The following is a 16,839-nucleotide window of genomic DNA, read 5'->3' as shown; positions in this document are numbered from 1 at the left end:
CGTCCGTAGCCCAGCAACGACGAGACGACGAGTTCAGTTTATTTTTTTCGTGCCGATTTCGTGAGCGGTTCTGCGTGTATAGTAGATATCTAGTAGATTTTCACAAAAAAAATGAATGTAGAGAGGTTATTAGAAGAAATGATGAAGTACCCTACACTGTACGATCTAAAAGACGCAAAATATAAAAACACGGATCTCCGAGAGATAATTTGGCGCAAAATAGCAGAAGATATGTAAATAACAGGCAAGGTGAAATAAATTATAGAGTACTTTATCGGCTAAAATAATGTGTAAACACTTTTTTTATTAATCGTGTAATCCCACAAACAACAAAATTAAAAAACCACTGCAAAAAAGTTATATGAAACATGCCAGAAAAACAACAGTACTAAACATTCTTTTTTTGTTTGTTTTTTTTTTGTTACTTTTAAATTTAGCTGTTGCCGAATTCAATAATTGTGTTACTTCCAGCATAATTTTGTATTCCTCAATGCCTGGTATTTTCCTCGAACTTTCCTATTTTCGAAGAAGAAGAAGAATCCCAAGAAATTGAAAATATTGTGGAAGATGAGAGAACTATCCCAAACACTTCAAATCAAGAAGTAAACGTGTCCCATAGTAATGTCAATTGCTCTAAAGAACCATTCGCTCATCCAACGCAACCAAAAAGGAAAAAGATGGAAAAGAAACGTACTGTTGCAGAGAGTCCATCATTCCAGCTAATGCAATACATTTTACAAGAAAAAAAATCTGAGAATGCTAACCGGCGTCTACCTCCGTCTGAACCGCCTCATCATGTTAATGATTTCTTACAGACTATATCGCATACTCTCAAAAGGTTAATGAATGAAGGTAAATCAAAAATATTTAGTATTGTTCAAGATCTAGAAATTAGGCAGTTAATGCCAAGCCAAAGAGAAATTGTACTATCTGGATCAGCTTCATCCTCACGATAACTTTCACTCACCTCGAGAGAATTCTTTCAAATCTCTCCATTCTCCTCAATTCCATTCAGCGCCGTCTTCGCAATCACCCCAGCCCTGTAATCGAGATAACTTAGCGGCACCTTCAGAAGGATATTGTCTCACACCTCTTCAGCCTCAATCCCTTTCACTACCATATTAGCAGCAATAATTATAGTAATCAGTATAAGACACAACCCAACTGAGCACCGGTTAACGCTTGTGTTGGTTCGACTGTTTTTTTAGAACAAACCTTTCCAGTTCTATCTCACCATAAGTAGTTAAGTTAGCTGGATTTTTAATTTTGTATTTTTTTAGGTTAAGTAAATAAATTTTAATTTGTATCTTTTGTGGAAAATAAATGCATTTTTTACATATTATATAGATTGTTGAATAAGTAAAATTTATATTATCTTTGAATTGAAGATCTCCAAAACGTGTCTTCTTTTTTACTTATATGGCTTCGTAGTGTTCATTCGGAAATATTAAAAAAATGTTCTCTCATCGTCCATGAAATGTGGGTACAATGTGATAAATTCGCCTTCTCTGGATCTGCTTTTCCAGGAGCTGTGTACCCATATTTTTCTTTTTCAAATTTGAATTGTACACGCAAGTCGTACGTACCCTGGAACAGTGTAGGCTTATGTCTCTGAAACGAGTCTCGTTCTAACTGTCAACACGCAAACGTCTCGTACGCTTCCTGAATATGTGTGGCCAAACCTTTAAGGACAAGAGTAGAACCACAACGTATTCGTTTTTGTTCATACGAACGTGTGTTAGGTCGACGCTGGCACTTTATGTCGAATATCCTCTTTTAAAGCCGTCGTAGCATGGAGAGAAAATTTGATTGGCGTTTAAAAAACTCGTTGTACGTTCATAGATTACCTTTTAGTATATTTTACACAAAATTGGTACAATTTCTGTTTGCTTAAGTATTTGAGGAAATATTCCCTGTTCAACTGAGCTATTAGTTACGTTTGAGAGAATGACTGAAGTTCTACCCTGCATTCCTTTAACAAGTTAACCGGGATGTTATCTGATTTCTTGGACGGTGTAGCTTTAATGATGTCTATTATTTCATGGCGTGGTAGGTGCCAAAACATAGTTTGTGTAATAAGCCGCCCGTAAGTTCACTCACTAGATAATTTATTTTCTATAATGCTCTACAAGTACTTGCCAAATTCGTTAGCTATAACTTTTTGGTCAGTTATTAGTTTTGTTATTAGTTTTGCTATTGTTTTGTTTTATGCTTTATCAATCAATTTGCTATTTTGAGTCTTATGTATTTTTCGAAGTTTCTTTTGAATTTGTTGTAGTTTAAATGTAACCAGTTTAAGTTTTCTAATTCTTTTCTCTTATGTAGTACTTTATCAGAAAATTTGATCTTATTTAATTTTGGTATACATTTTCTGTATTTAAGTGGAAGCGCACTGTCAAAATACCAAATAAAAGAGTTAAGAAAGGTCGCAAACATAGTAGCGATATGTGTATGCTCAAGGTAATTGTTGGTAAATGAACTGAAAGCATTTGTAAATTCGGAAATTGCATGTTATTGATGTTGGTTTCAATAGTCATCTTGTTATTTTGTGCAAACTCACTGGACAAACTTTTCTGTACTGACTTCACAATTGTAAGGTCTAAAGGACTTTGAACTAATCGTTTTGGATATACAGAGCGTTTAATTTGGGGATACTTCAGATAAATCAGTTTCAGTGTCTCACTAGAAATATTTTTAAATTTGAAAAGACTAGTTACTCAAGACTTTTAACGACGAATTATCAAAGATATTTTGGTCATTGTTGGAAATTGACGTTTTACATTTAAATGTTCGGTGGTTGCAATAGTTTTCGACACAGTTTCAGTTACCGGCAACCACTTTTTTTTTGTAAAACTATAAAAATAATGGTAGCCAATCGGAAACTCACCCAAAATAGCAACAACCTCGTCGTCTTGTATCACTTCCAACGAACCTGTCACTATAAAGCACAAAGAATCTATCGACTCTCCGGTGTGATAGAGCAAATCGCCGGGTGCGGAATGTGACATGGTGAAATGCATCGCCAAAGCTCTGAGACAACCGTCAGACGCCAGACGAAAGGCCGGATGTTCGTTGAACACTTTCCTGTTCAAGTGGACACATATATCCGCTTTCATGTCCTTCGGACAAAAGTTTAGAACCTATGACAAAAAAGAAAAGTTATCTCAGGCGTTCTTGACATTCAATCAATCATTCGTATCATCAGCGTATTCAACATCATTCGTCTGTATAATATAAATTTAAAAGTGACTTACAGCTTAAAATCGATCGAGGAAGACTAAAATATTACGAATTTCTAATTTGTATAAGCTTTTTTTCGAAGATTTTTAAAAAGGTCCTAACCACAAATTATTCTATACAAATGTTTAAAGAAGATATGGTTTCGACAAAAAAAATTATGTATAAATCTTTCACTATAAAAATGAAAATCAAACAACGAGATCACCCAATTCTCCCATTTACATAATTGAGCAAGAAAAACCCAACAATCCCCATGACTTCGCCTTCTCTTTCTATTGTAAAATTTACCTCGCTTTTCGACCCTCAAACAGCACGAATGTAATATATTCACTGGGCGGCTTGTCACGTGACCGTAAGAAATGAGAAACGGCAAGGAACGATCCGATACTTAAATCCACCGCAAACATCCGACAGCTTCCAAGCCCAATTAACATTGTCATGTGTAAAGCCATTTTTAAATAATTTGAAATTTTCTTTCTCTGCAATAAATTTTTATTATGTTCTTTACTTAAATTATGTGATATTAACCATAAAATAGTTTCAATTATCAAGGTTTCTGTTTTATTTTTGATAGTTCGGCGTTTTCTGGTACAATTTTTTGTAGTCGGCGGATGTACATTTTTGTAAGTAAAAATCATTCAGTTTCAGAACTGTTAAAGTTTCGTTTTTGGTTTTCTCATAATGTCGTCTTCAAATAGACGCTCCTAAGTTACACTGCAGCATTGTGGCTATTCCTTCGCCGATTGTTACAGTTTTAACAAAATATGGCGAAAACTCGACAATCTAATTAAAAATCGTTGATTTTGTTCTTTTTCATCATTTTTTATGGTTCCTCTGCGTTTTTGATGTCGGGGTTGACCTCAATTATTGAAATAGTATTTAAAGAAAAATTATTTCAATACGATTATACCGCATCATAAATTTAGTAACATTTTCGAAACATGTGAAAATCGCTCAAAATATTTCGTACCTTATCCTGGTCGAGGCCCTTTGTCATCGCCCACGTGGATACCACGTAATCCATGACCCGTTCTGATAAAGCCTTCGGGACTTCGTGTAGTTTCATAAACTCTCGAACATTGTTCAGCATGTCGTGGTATTTTGCAGTCGCTGACGTCATTTGCTGAATAATTGTCGTCACATGACCGAATATAGTCGCGTAAAGTAGTGCTATAATTGTGAATATTTAATTTAATTTAATTTAAGATTTAATTTGTTTTGATAATATATGTTACGATTAACATCGACCGCAGTGTGATTGAATATAGGGTGTTTCCTACATTGAAATTTCTTTTTCAATCGCAATAAAAACTTCTCACTGAAAAATAATGTAGATATCGACCTTCAAACCGTTCTAATAGATATGTAGGGACTGGAAGATAAAGATGGATTTTATTTTGTGTATAGTTATAGTACAATATTATAATAAATTAACCAAAAGTCGAATGAATTAATTACACAACGAGAAGCTATTCTTCCACCTAACTTCCGAAAAGGAGAGAAAATAAATGATTCAAATAAAAAAGACGATTGATTAACTATAAAAACATAAATACAATTTGATAGCTAGCCATTTATCATTTTAACATTTATTTGGACCAAGTTTTTGGTCAAATAAATAAGTTTTAAGTTTGTATTCAAACATAGTAGGTATTGAGTTTTCTGGAAAGGCAGATAAGAGATTATACGCTTTAGGAGAAGCTTTCTCAAATATTGGAGATTTTTTGTTTGGGTAAGCAAAATGTGGAATGACTAGGCTGCGTGCTGAGTCTATATCGGATTTATTAGTCAGCCTCTTAGTTTGGCGTTTGAGTGTATTTAATTTTAATAACAAATGCTAAGATATGATGTCTCTCGCAAAGTTCCATATTAAGGCAAAATAGCTCATGAATTTTAAGCGTTGTTGATTATACTCGCGAAGTGAGAAGTTAAGTCGACAGCTTAAAATTATGTGTATATGTTCATTTTCGATCGGACGTAGATAATTTATAAATACGGTACCACAATAAACAAAATGTCACAACACTAACGATTCACAGAGATTTTGTATCAGTTTTTTGTTAAGACAACGCCTGCTAGCATAGTGCAGCTTCAGTGCACAATAAGACTTAGGCATTATACAAGTAAATATGCTTCTCAAACTGAAGTTGTGAACAAACCAAGGGATTTAATTCCTTTTTAATTTCATAAAGAATTTGAAATTAGCTTGTGGAATCATCAAAGATTCCTTATGACTTCCAAATCTGCGTTTAGAAGGTCATACGCATCTGTTGATTCATAAGGGCGAAAGTATATTCTTCAATATCTGCAGACTTGCACTTGAGACAATCTTTAAGGTGTAGATAGAAAAAAAAGGGGACCAAGGGTCGAATCTTTTGAGACACGGGAGGTAACCTTGGTAACCTGATTGTCTTATCGCACTTTGTGGAAGCGACCCTTAAAGTATAATTGCGACAGATTTAAAGCCTCGGAAGAGGAACCATAATAAGTTTACGTTTAATTTTTTACGTTTAATTTTTCTTCTTTATGGATTTATATTTATTAACAGTCTTAGAGATAGAATAATTTTTTGAGATGTTTTTTAAAGGCACTTAATGATATTTAAATTATGGATCTCTGCCATAAATCGTCATCTAGGAAATTATAAAAATGGGCCTGCAAAAATGGTACAAAATTTGTGCTATTTGTTTTTTATACTTATTTGCTATCACATTTCCCATTTCTCTATTGTTTTATATTGTAGGAATGTTTTGTTATATTTGTAGTTCTATTTTATTTTTGAAAATATCTAAAGCCAATTATTTTTTGGAAACATTTTTGCATAATTTCCAATTTTTGTTTGTTGTATTGTTTCCAAAATATTTAAATTTGTAAATCAGTGCCTTATGTTGTTTGTAAATATTTATTGCATTTTAATTGTGTATCCATTGTTATTCCTAAGTATTTCAATTTTTTTGTCCACTTTATTGAATGGTTGTTTATTGTATGTGTATCTAAAGTGCTAAAATTTGGAAAACTCGTTTATTGAATGAAAATGGCATAAAAACTGTTTTTTCTTCATTCACCATGTGTGTGACATATGTGTAAACCAGGTCAAGTGTTTACTGAAGTCATTTTCCACTTTGATTTTAAGATTATCCCAAGAATCATCGTCGTATAGGAAAACTTGGTCGTCCGCAAAACCAAAAATGGTCCCTGATGGAGGAAGATATTCAATCCAGACCGTTTGATTTCATGCGTTTAATATTGCCAGTCTTATCAATGGTATTATTAATCAGATGAAAATTAACCAGACGGTCAGCTATCACTGCCAAGTTTTTTATTGGCCGCTTTTTATCATTGTGGGCATATATATGTAATTACTAATATTTTATGTATCCGTTTTTCACGATACTATAGTATCGTATAGTATGAAGTAAACTATGTCAAAAATATCCTGTGAACAGACGGAAGTTTCGAACTTTTTTACTTTGACCTTTAATTGTCAAACCGCCTGTTTCCTTGACATTTTTCGTTTTTGTCTCACTTAATTTTTATTTTTGTTGTAGGGAATACAATTATTTTAAATTAACAATTTATTTAACGGTTTTCGTGTAAGAATGTATTAAAAGTTTCAGCCTAAATTAAACTGGTATAAAAAAGAACCTATAACCTATTTTGTTCACTTTCACGGACAACAAGGTCGAATAATCGTCACAAAGAAACACGATCTGACTGCTTGCGACACAAATAAAATTGTTGAAGTGGGACAAAAAACGAAAATATATATATTAGTTAAATCGGATTTAAAATAAGAAATATATTTTTCAATCACCAACAGAGTTCCATAGTTTTAATTAAATGGTTGGAAAGTACAGATTACCAGTTAATGAAGTCGCAACTCAATATAGAGCGGTGAAATTAAATTAAATTAGTTTCAGTTAGTTTTCCGACGATAACTGAAAATTATGCTCCCACGGAGAGTTGTATGAACCGGGTGTTTCATTATATGTGGAGATATACAATATATTTCGAAGGAAAGGGAAAAATCCACTTAAGAAAATTGAACCAGAGAAATTGGCGGAAACAGGTTTTTGATTTTTGAGTTGTGAAACTTTTCCTTATTCAAGTCTCGGTTTGGCATTATGGATGTTTTAAAACTTGTTATTATAATAATTATGTGCCATTTCATATATATAAAAATGCAAGATATGAACATGCTGGTTGACTTGAAACCAAAAAAAAAAAGTTAAAATTAATAATACAATTTTATTATTAATAGAACAGATTAATTATCTTATTACATTATACTCTTTTTAATTTTTCAAAGACACTTGTGCAGGCTACTCTAATGCTATTTAAAAATCTTCTGAATTCCTCCTGTTGGCTTTTTAGAGCTTAACTGACACCGGCTTGTATTCTACTCTGTACCTGCTTATAAAGGGTGATTTAATAAGGGTTTCCGCATTAAAATAATAAAAAAAACTCGGAAGAATATAAAAATATACAAACATTTTTAGTTGCCATTCAAGATTAGTGTATTACAATTAGGTATGAAAGATGATGTCATTCAAATGATCCCCGCGACTCATGTGGCATGACGTGACATTCGTTTATTGAAATTTCCAATCACTTTTTGACACAATTCAGGTTCTATGCCGGATATTTCGCGTCTAATCTCCTGTTTCGTCTCTGGATTAGTGTTTGGTTTATTTCTATACACTTTGCTTTTTAGATACCCCCAAAAAAAATCTAGGGGAGAAATATCACATGATGGCGGCGGCCAATTGATATCGCCGTTACGTGAGATAATCCGACCAGGAAACTTGCCCCCCAGCATATGCATCGTTTCTCTGGATGTGTGACAAGTGGCTCCATCCTGTTGGAATCACAAATCTTCAATGTCCATACCTTCCAACTGCTCCCAGAAAAAATCAGATATCATGTTTCGATAGCGAACACCATTAACCGTAACAACGTTCTCCGAAAAGAAAAGGGCCAATTATTCCTCCGCACCAAAATGCACACCAAACAGTCACTTTTTGAGGACGCATTGCTTTTTGAACAATCTCTCTTGGATTTTCTAATCCCCAAATACGAGCATTGTGTTTGTTTACAAAGCCACCAACGTGAAAATGTACCTCATCGTTAAAGATGATTTTCGTTGAAAAATGAACCCCTTGTTCTCCATTCTGCAAACACGCGGCGCTGTTGATGATCTCGAGGTTTGAACTCTTGAGTTATTTGAACTTCATATGGGTGTAGATGCAAGTCTTTTGTTAAAATTCGCTGTGTGGTTGAATTCGTAAGACCCACTTGCTGCGATCGATGACGAATCGATGTGTTTGGATCTTCGGCTACACTTTCGCGAACAATGGCAATATTTTGATCTGACCGACCTGCACGAGCACGTAAAGGACTTTGAGGTTAGTTACAGATCCAGTTTGCTCAAATTTTTGAACCACATTCCAAATTGTCCTCTCAGAAGGTCGATTTTGCGCGCTGAAAAATTCACGTAGAGCCCGAAATGCATTTTTTCTTGATCGACCATTTTCATAATAGACTTGCACAATTTTTACACGTTGTTCAGTCATATATTGCTCCGTGACTAATTTTGTTTATGTTTTGAGGTTAGAAATCTCATACGATAATAAACAAATACAGCGGCGTTTCAAAAATATTTCAAATTGTAATGTGGAAACTCTTATTGAATCACCCTTTATATTGTTTGACTGGGGAGCAGCTAAAGGTAAAGACCTGAGTCGCGGTTAGGATTAGTTGGTTGCTTATAGATTTCTATAGATTCTAGGATTTTTCGTTGGAAGAAGAAAGGATTATTTACCAGAATTTTAGTATTACCGATTAAAATCTTAAAAACTTTTGATATGTATTCAGTGATGTTTTGAATGTAATGAAGGAGAATAGTGGCAAGTGTGGACTTTGGAAGGTTGAGATGAAGTGTATTTTGAACGAAAACGAACGAAAAATCCAAGAATCCATAGAAATCTATAACCAACCAGAAAATCTTAACTCCTATTCAGGTAAGCTTCGAAGAGGTCAACAGAATGAGCGTTCAATTCATCAACAAACCGACGCAGGAGGAATCCAGAAGGTTTGTAAACATTATCACATTATACTCTATTATCAACAATCATCATTTTAAACAATCTGATAAATGTATGAAATGATTTTTTAGTTTCATTATTTAGTACCACACTATACTCATATTTTTGGTTCTTTTTATTGAAATAGTTTTTTTTTTTTGCTGTAAGATGATAAGTCAGGTGGGTTTCCACAATTTTGGTTAGTTTTGTTTTGGTTTTTGCCGGAAAAGTAAGTCTCGTCACGGATAAAATTTTAGAAAGCATTTTTGAGTATTGCGATGTAATGTCTAAAAAAATTGTCAAAATTCTTAAGAATTAATTAAGATATTAAAATTTTCGTAATAATCCACGTCCTTTCATTTTTTTAGAACACCCCATTTCATGCGCCTATTATAATTATTCCTAGATATTTAAGAAATGTTTCTTTTTTGCTTTTTTTTTTTAAGTTAGTGTGAACAATGATTTTTGTTCACAATATATTATTGTCTAAGGAAATAAATGTACTGTATTGCATTATTGTAATAGAGTTTAACAAATGATTCTCATGAAAGGTGAATGAGAGAAGGAAAGTTAGATTCTTTATTGATCAGTTAGATGTTTTAACACATTTTACATATCTGCCGAGCATTAATCGCTGTATTGGAAATTTTTCCAAACGTTTTTTTTTAATTGGACTAAACTGTTGATATATACATTAAAAAGTAAAGAGCATACAACAGCACGTTGATGTGCTCCAGAGTCTATTTTTCTTATTTCAGAGGTGACGCATCCAATTTCAACAAACTAAGATCTATTGGTTAGTTTCGAAGTAATTTAAGAACCACCCTCCTGTAGCAAATGATTTAAGAAAGGACTCAGGTGTAATCAGATCGTAGCGAAGAATCGAATTCTAGCCTAAAATACTTTGCCATATTTTCGCATCATCGCAAATTTTAGCAAATATCGTTACTCAAACATTCTCCAAATTATTTCAAAATTGTATTGATTTTTTTAATCCATTTTAATCTGATGACTCAAAAAGGTGTCTCAATAATTTTTCGTGCAAAAACATAGAATTACAACCTTCTTGCACAGCTAGTCAGAAGCAAAAACTGCGATTTCAACGAAAACTAAGCATGGAAACTAAAATGGACAACACATGCGATATTCCAATGAGTGAAACGATCAAACAATCCAAATCCTAGCAAACGCCGTCGATGGCCAGATTTATACTCGATCCGCAATATAACAGCAAATCCGCTTCAAACATTTTATAGCGCGCTGCTTGTGACCTCGGCAATTAAGGTTGGTGGAACTTATGACCTTGCCGCGGTGAACCATAGATACTGCTCTGCATGTAAATTAGGGTGCGACCAATTGAGGGTCCTACAGTGAAATTAATCGACAAAACGTATGCGAAGAGCATTGGCTTATAAGCTAGCATATACGAGGCGTTCGAAGTCCAAGTCCATCTAGATGTTGCTTGCAATTTAATAAAGGGTTATTATTATATTATATTATATTTTATTTTCACCGATGGAGGATAAGAGTGAGCCTCGGATATGATGAGCCTATGATACTGGAGAATTAACAAAAAAGTTGTTTAAAGATATGTATAGTATTTTATTTGAAACTAGAATTAAAAAACTAAATGTACTATAAATAGAATTAGTAGTTGGAGAGGATCATCGACGAGGTGAAACACTAGGTTACAAAAACATTAACACAAAAATTGTAATTGTGCAATTTCATTTAGCTAAATCTAGAAATAATGTTTTTTTCAAAATTTCGGTTGGTCATATTGCATTTCCCGTTGAGTACGTGTTGGTATACCGGTTTTAAGATGACTTGATAGTGCTGACTGAGTTGTGATAATATAATTTGAAATTTAAAAATTAAACCATTATCTAATGGTTTTTAATCTCTTATGTTTCGAACATTTGAAGCTGCCACCTTTAAAGTTTGTATGATTAACTAACCAATAGCTGTTTAAATAATGAAACTACCTTCGGATATTGGACTTATAACATATAGATAACATGTTCGTCTTTAGGTATTCATCTTTATCAGTTTCAACTTTCACAACTAAAAAAATGTTTGAGTGTTATATATATTTAATTATAGTGTGGCGGGGGGGGGGGGGGCACTTAAGCGTTTTATTATTTTTTGTGGCTTTTAAACATCATGTCGATTTATTTTTGACTAATTTTAACTAAATTTACTCAAATTTTGGAGATGCTTCTGGCTGTCGTGGCCCACTATTTTAAGGTTATTTATAATAATTATAATTATTTAAAAGTATTTCATAAAAAAAGCGTTATTGATTAGTAGCTATTTTCCAATCCATAGAATTATCCATTTTACCCCTGGTATTACGCAAAGGGCTAAAAATGTACAAATAACCAGAATTTATAATTATTAGAAGAAAAAACGAAAAAAAAAATTTGGTTAATTTTTGAGGTGGGCCTCCTTTCCCCACCCTCCTCTAACTTAAAAATGTTTAATAATAAAAGTTAAAATTCTAGTAATCTAAGGCAAGCTTTTATTTCTATTTCAGTTCTTAACTAACCAAAACTAATTGACGTACGGTTTGTTCCATAATAAGACGCTGATCCTTAAGGGTGTAATTCATTGAATGATTTTAAGAAAAAATTCTACTAATTTTTGATATACAAGGCGTTGAAGGTAAAAAAAACAGTTTTTTCTCGTTTTTATTGAAAATGCTTTAGAAATGTTGTTGAGGCCCGCAATGCACAGAAACATTTTTTTGGGTGAAAAATATTTTTCTATTTTGGAAAGTGAAGTTGGGGTAAGCATAATATTGAATACTTCTATATAAAAAAAATGGTAAGCCATTGTTTTTTTCAAAAATAAATTTTATTTTTGAAGACGCGGTTTATTTTTTGGCAATAATGATCTCTTGACATTTTGTCGTTTGAGGAAGAGTTTTCAAAGAAAGAGAGAAAAAGCAGTTATGTGTATATTGCTAGATACTTATTTATGATTTTATTATGTTATATAGACCAGAAAGATGAGTCTACCAAAGCATCATAGGTCAAAAAGTAAATAAATCGAGATTTTAAAAATGTAAATTATTTTTGCATATCCCGACATTTCTAGAGAAAGTAGAAAAATAATTTTTACCCAAAAAAAGTGTTTCTATATATTGTGAAGCCCTGCCAGTTTTCAAAAAAATATCTGAAACAGTTGAGGAAATGAGGAAAAGGTGTATTGTTTTATTTCATTACACATCTAAGGAATCAAGGATTAGCATCTCATTATGAAACACACTGTATATAAAACAATGTTGCTTAGTTTGGGTGCTGAATTGAATTTCAGTTTCCTCTTTGCGTGTAAAATTTAATATTAGATATAGCTATTGTTACTGATTGTGCAACCTTTATAGCAAATAAACTATTATTGTTATTTTCTATGGGACGATTTACTCAATAATTTTATTTTCAAATTTCTGAGTTGGTCCGGTTCCCCAATTGCTTTGCTCTTACTGTATAAATAATAGTATACTCTACGATGAAATTATAGATAGTAAATCATACCCGCAATGATCATCATGCAAATGGTAAATATCCTCTCGTTGTCGGTTTCGGCTGCCACGTTGCCAAACCCAACGGACGTCATACAGGTCATCGTGAAGTACAACGCGGTGACGTACATGGTCTTCCTGGATGGACCGTTGATGAGTTCGGGAGTACTGGAGTCGTTCGGCCACACGTAAGAATACGGATTTTGGGTGATATTGGCCAGTTTCCAGAGCCAACTGTATTGGACGCCGTTGTCCGCGTCGGATCTTCCTATCGAATACCAAATGCACGCTAACCAATGAGCGACCTGTAGACACAAAATTGGTTATTCTGTTGTGGCGCGACGCTCCGTTTAGTGAACAGAATAAGTACATAAAGATGAAAAAGGTGGAGACTCACTTCAGAGATTAGATGAGATAAGGTTAAAACAATAGATATTTAAAAAATGTCCAAAGAATGCTTCGTCGAAAACTAGATCCGCCGAGAACTTTGTGATTTATAATATTTCAGACGTTAGAACCAAATGCAGTGGCGCACTCAAATCTTTTCTATAATTCTTCAATGTCTTAAATATGAATACAATTTCTTAAGTTAGCTATGATCTTGAGAAAATGTCCCCTTTGCTTGTCTTAGGTTATATGACAGAGGAAGTTTGATGTGCAATATGAAGGAATTCTACGAAGGATTCCAACAAGTTCCAAAATAATCCCAAGGAACTATAAGTAAGTTAAGAACTTACCGCGTACATTACAGTTAAAAGAATTACAATTACTGTAATTTTGTTAATACTTCTCAAAACATATGCAGAGCGTTTCTTCAGTAGGTAGTTTTTTGTATTTTTCATTTTAGTTATGTTAAGTTGATTTTAATTAAACCTTCAAGGTTAGTTAAATTATTCTCAAGTTCCCTCAGTTACGGCCGTTTTTCATGACAGGTACCAGATCCACTTTTTAAAAATCATAGTCAACTATAATTTCCTTTTAAAATAAGAAGGTTGTATTCTTGCATGTTGCATATTTGTGCATTTCGGTTACTGAAAACATTAAAAAACAGGTACCAGTTTACTGTTAAACAAGTGTCCATTTAGAAATAACTTTTGCTAGTCTATTTATTTCTAAATCCGAAGGGGTTAAAATTTTAGTTTGGAAATAAATAAATTTCAAATGAGAATATGACACCTGATTTGGAGAAAACAACATGTTTAATTTGTATTTTTTAAAATTCCTCGCCGGTATTTAAAAACTATTAGCTCTTGGATAAGTAGAGATAGTACTAATGAAGTGCGCTGGGTATTTTCTAGGACATCACTGGCATAAAGTCAAATAATTCGAAGCCTATTTTAGCTTTTTGAAGAATATTTTATGTTATAATCTCAAATGCGATATAATAGATTTTTTTAACTTTATAAATAATTTTTATTGATATGTAATATCAATTTTATGAAATGATATTCAAAGTAGACACTTTGGGAAACCAAAGAAAATTATTAACCATTGTTCTCTCTGCTTGGGCAGAGCACCACTGCATACGTTAGCAAATTGCAGAGAACAGAAAATTGCAAAAAGGATTAAAGTGAATGGGACACAATGTTCTGTGCATTGAGTATCACATTCATCTGCTAATGTTGATGGAAAAGATTTTGCGATGGATGGAATGGGTCCTCCAACAAGTGACCTGCTTAACTGTCCTCTTTTGGGACTAATCTGGTAGTCACTTTCTTTTTATCTTTATCATTCATGTCATTCCTTTTCTCCAAATAATTAGAAACATATATAATGCAACACACGGGGTGTAATAACCTAATAGGGCCTATAAAAAGCAATAAAAGATATTGATGCAATGTCAAGAGTATTAGATTTGGTATGCAATTGCGAATGACACTTTACTGATAGTAAAAGATAAAACCTACTGATTTATTGCATTATGTTAAATAGCTTGTGGAGCATTTTTACAAGAACGCAATAAGTGTATTAGGAATGTATACATTTTCAAAGTTATTCAATAAATCTAAATTACTTTATGCGTAAAATTTTTAGATTAAAGCTCTTTTAAAACACCTAAAATAAATATAGAGCATCAAAAAGATTTGATAAAACGTATTTAAAACTATTTTGACTTCAAAATGTTCCTTTCGAATTTACATTAATTTAACAACTGTAGTCATTGTGAGTATAAAATGCCAGTTAAATAGTCGAGAATCCGATATCTTGGGCTGATTTCCATCACAACTTTGCAACATGGCCAATTTTCTAGATGATGACGTGCGACGGATTTAGCGTGTGTGAATTATTTTTTAAAATTTTATGATCTTATAATAATATCCATCATACTTACCAGCATATAGAAGCAAAGCAAAAGTATTAACATCGCAGCCCCGTACTCCAAATATCGATCTAATTTTCGAACTACACGTCCTAATCTAAGAAGTCGGACTACCTTTAATGCACTGAATAAACTTCCTATTCCCTAAAAGTTACAAAACACACAATTACAAAACCATGAGTCGGACAATTTCTTATCATTTCAACAGTTAATTTCAAATTTCTAAACGAGTGTTGCTTCTAACAACGTCTAACGCAACCCTTCATGCTACTTTTCAACATTTACCGTAAATTTTTATCAAGTTATTCAATCGCATAATACTCACGTCTTCGTCGTGATCGAATGCGTTGAACACGTCGTATGGCAGACAACTTAATAGGTCGATAATGAACCAGCTCTTGAGGTAGTTCATTCGGATCACTTTGGGGTCGGAAACGACCTCGCCGCCCGGTCCGACGAAGGTGGTGTGAAAATTTAACACTATATCGATAAAGAATATCACATCCACGATTGAGTCAACAACCAACAGGGAAACATCTTCGGATGTTTTGTTCTTAAACGCTACGTTGTAAGGAACCTAGAAGATTGCAGAAAATATCGTGTATTTTGAGTCATTCATTCATTCACGCTAGGTGAGGTCCGATTAAAACATCAATGAAAAGTAAATGTTGAAGTTAGTGAGAACCGTTTGAACTCCATATTGTTTCATAGCCATTCATTCCACTAGTTAAATATTCCTGGTCGTCTTTACAAAATCGCGTTATGCCGCTGTGAAATATTTTATAGTTAGATGTAGTACTGAAATGTAGAACTAAACTGTCAACTGAGTTCCCCTCGTAGCTTACAAAAAACGAGAAGTTCTTATCCACCCCGTCTTGTGTGACTGACAAAGTTATTAGGTAATTTCGCTATAATGAAAGGCAACATTCTTCAACTAATTTGACCATATAAAGTAGAATTTATTTGCAAACAATTTATTGATTGCCTTCATAATGCAGATGATGTTAACATAGCTACTCCACTGAATCTTTGAGTTTGACTGTTATAGTTGAAGTGCTTAATATAATCAACATTATTCAGATTAAAGCAACGGTAACTGAGAGTATTAATATCACTTTACTGCAACTGTTTTGCACTACAATTGTATAGTATATTATCCACATAAATAACGAATGTGTTTTCTCTCAATATTTTCTTGCAAGCACAGGTCTTATATTTTCCAATATTTACAGTATTTTACCCCAGAAACAATCGAGTTTTAGATCCTGAGAAAAGTTGTGAAAGCACTCTGGCATTTATACTTGATTTTGGCAATGCCTTTGGATATGATAAACTATCCTCACTTCAATTCTTCATCAAATAAGATGCAGTGAAGTATGATGTAAATTCGTATCGTCCTTTTAAAATGACAGAACCCAAAAAGCAAAGAGCATGCTACAACCGATGATTTGCGATGCTCTAGTAATATCACAATTAAATAATCGCAACAACGTATTCATGCCTTGTCTACATAATATACAGAAGTATTTTATTAGGAATGTTCAAAAATAGAATATGGAGTTGAACATAGAACTAATATTTCACGCTCGGCTAGCGGCAAAGTAGAAAAGTGCAAGTTCGCGCTTTCTTCTCGAAGTGTAAATTTTTACTTTTCGCTTGGTTCTAGATAAAGA

General features: G+C 33.2%; 1 protein-coding gene across 2 annotated transcripts in view; it reads right to left on the bottom strand.

Moving 5' to 3' along the window:
- LOC132704726 (potassium voltage-gated channel protein eag) overlaps positions 1–16,839 on the bottom strand; it is a 107,717-nt gene that overhangs the window by 21,033 nt on the left and 69,845 nt on the right. For both annotated transcript variants that reach the window (XM_060674928.1, XM_060674929.1), the window contains 5 exons: positions 15,492–15,743; positions 15,179–15,310; positions 12,860–13,151; positions 4,211–4,410; positions 2,888–3,140 (listed from right to left, as the gene is read on the bottom strand). In XM_060674928.1, coding sequence (XP_060530911.1) covers positions 2,888–3,140; positions 4,211–4,410; positions 12,860–13,151; positions 15,179–15,310; positions 15,492–15,743 — 1,129 coding nt within the window. The remainder of the gene's footprint in view (positions 1–2,887; positions 3,141–4,210; positions 4,411–12,859; positions 13,152–15,178; positions 15,311–15,491; positions 15,744–16,839) is intronic.

This window comes from Cylas formicarius, unplaced genomic scaffold, assembly GCF_029955315.1.
Source record: "Cylas formicarius isolate icCylForm1 unplaced genomic scaffold, icCylForm1.1 PGA_scaffold_7__23_contigs__length_41026272, whole genome shotgun sequence".
NCBI classification, from domain to species: Eukaryota; Metazoa; Arthropoda; class Insecta; order Coleoptera; family Brentidae; genus Cylas; species Cylas formicarius.
The sequence above is the reverse complement of the archived record's forward strand: the minus strand, read 5'-3'. Positions and strand labels throughout refer to the sequence as shown.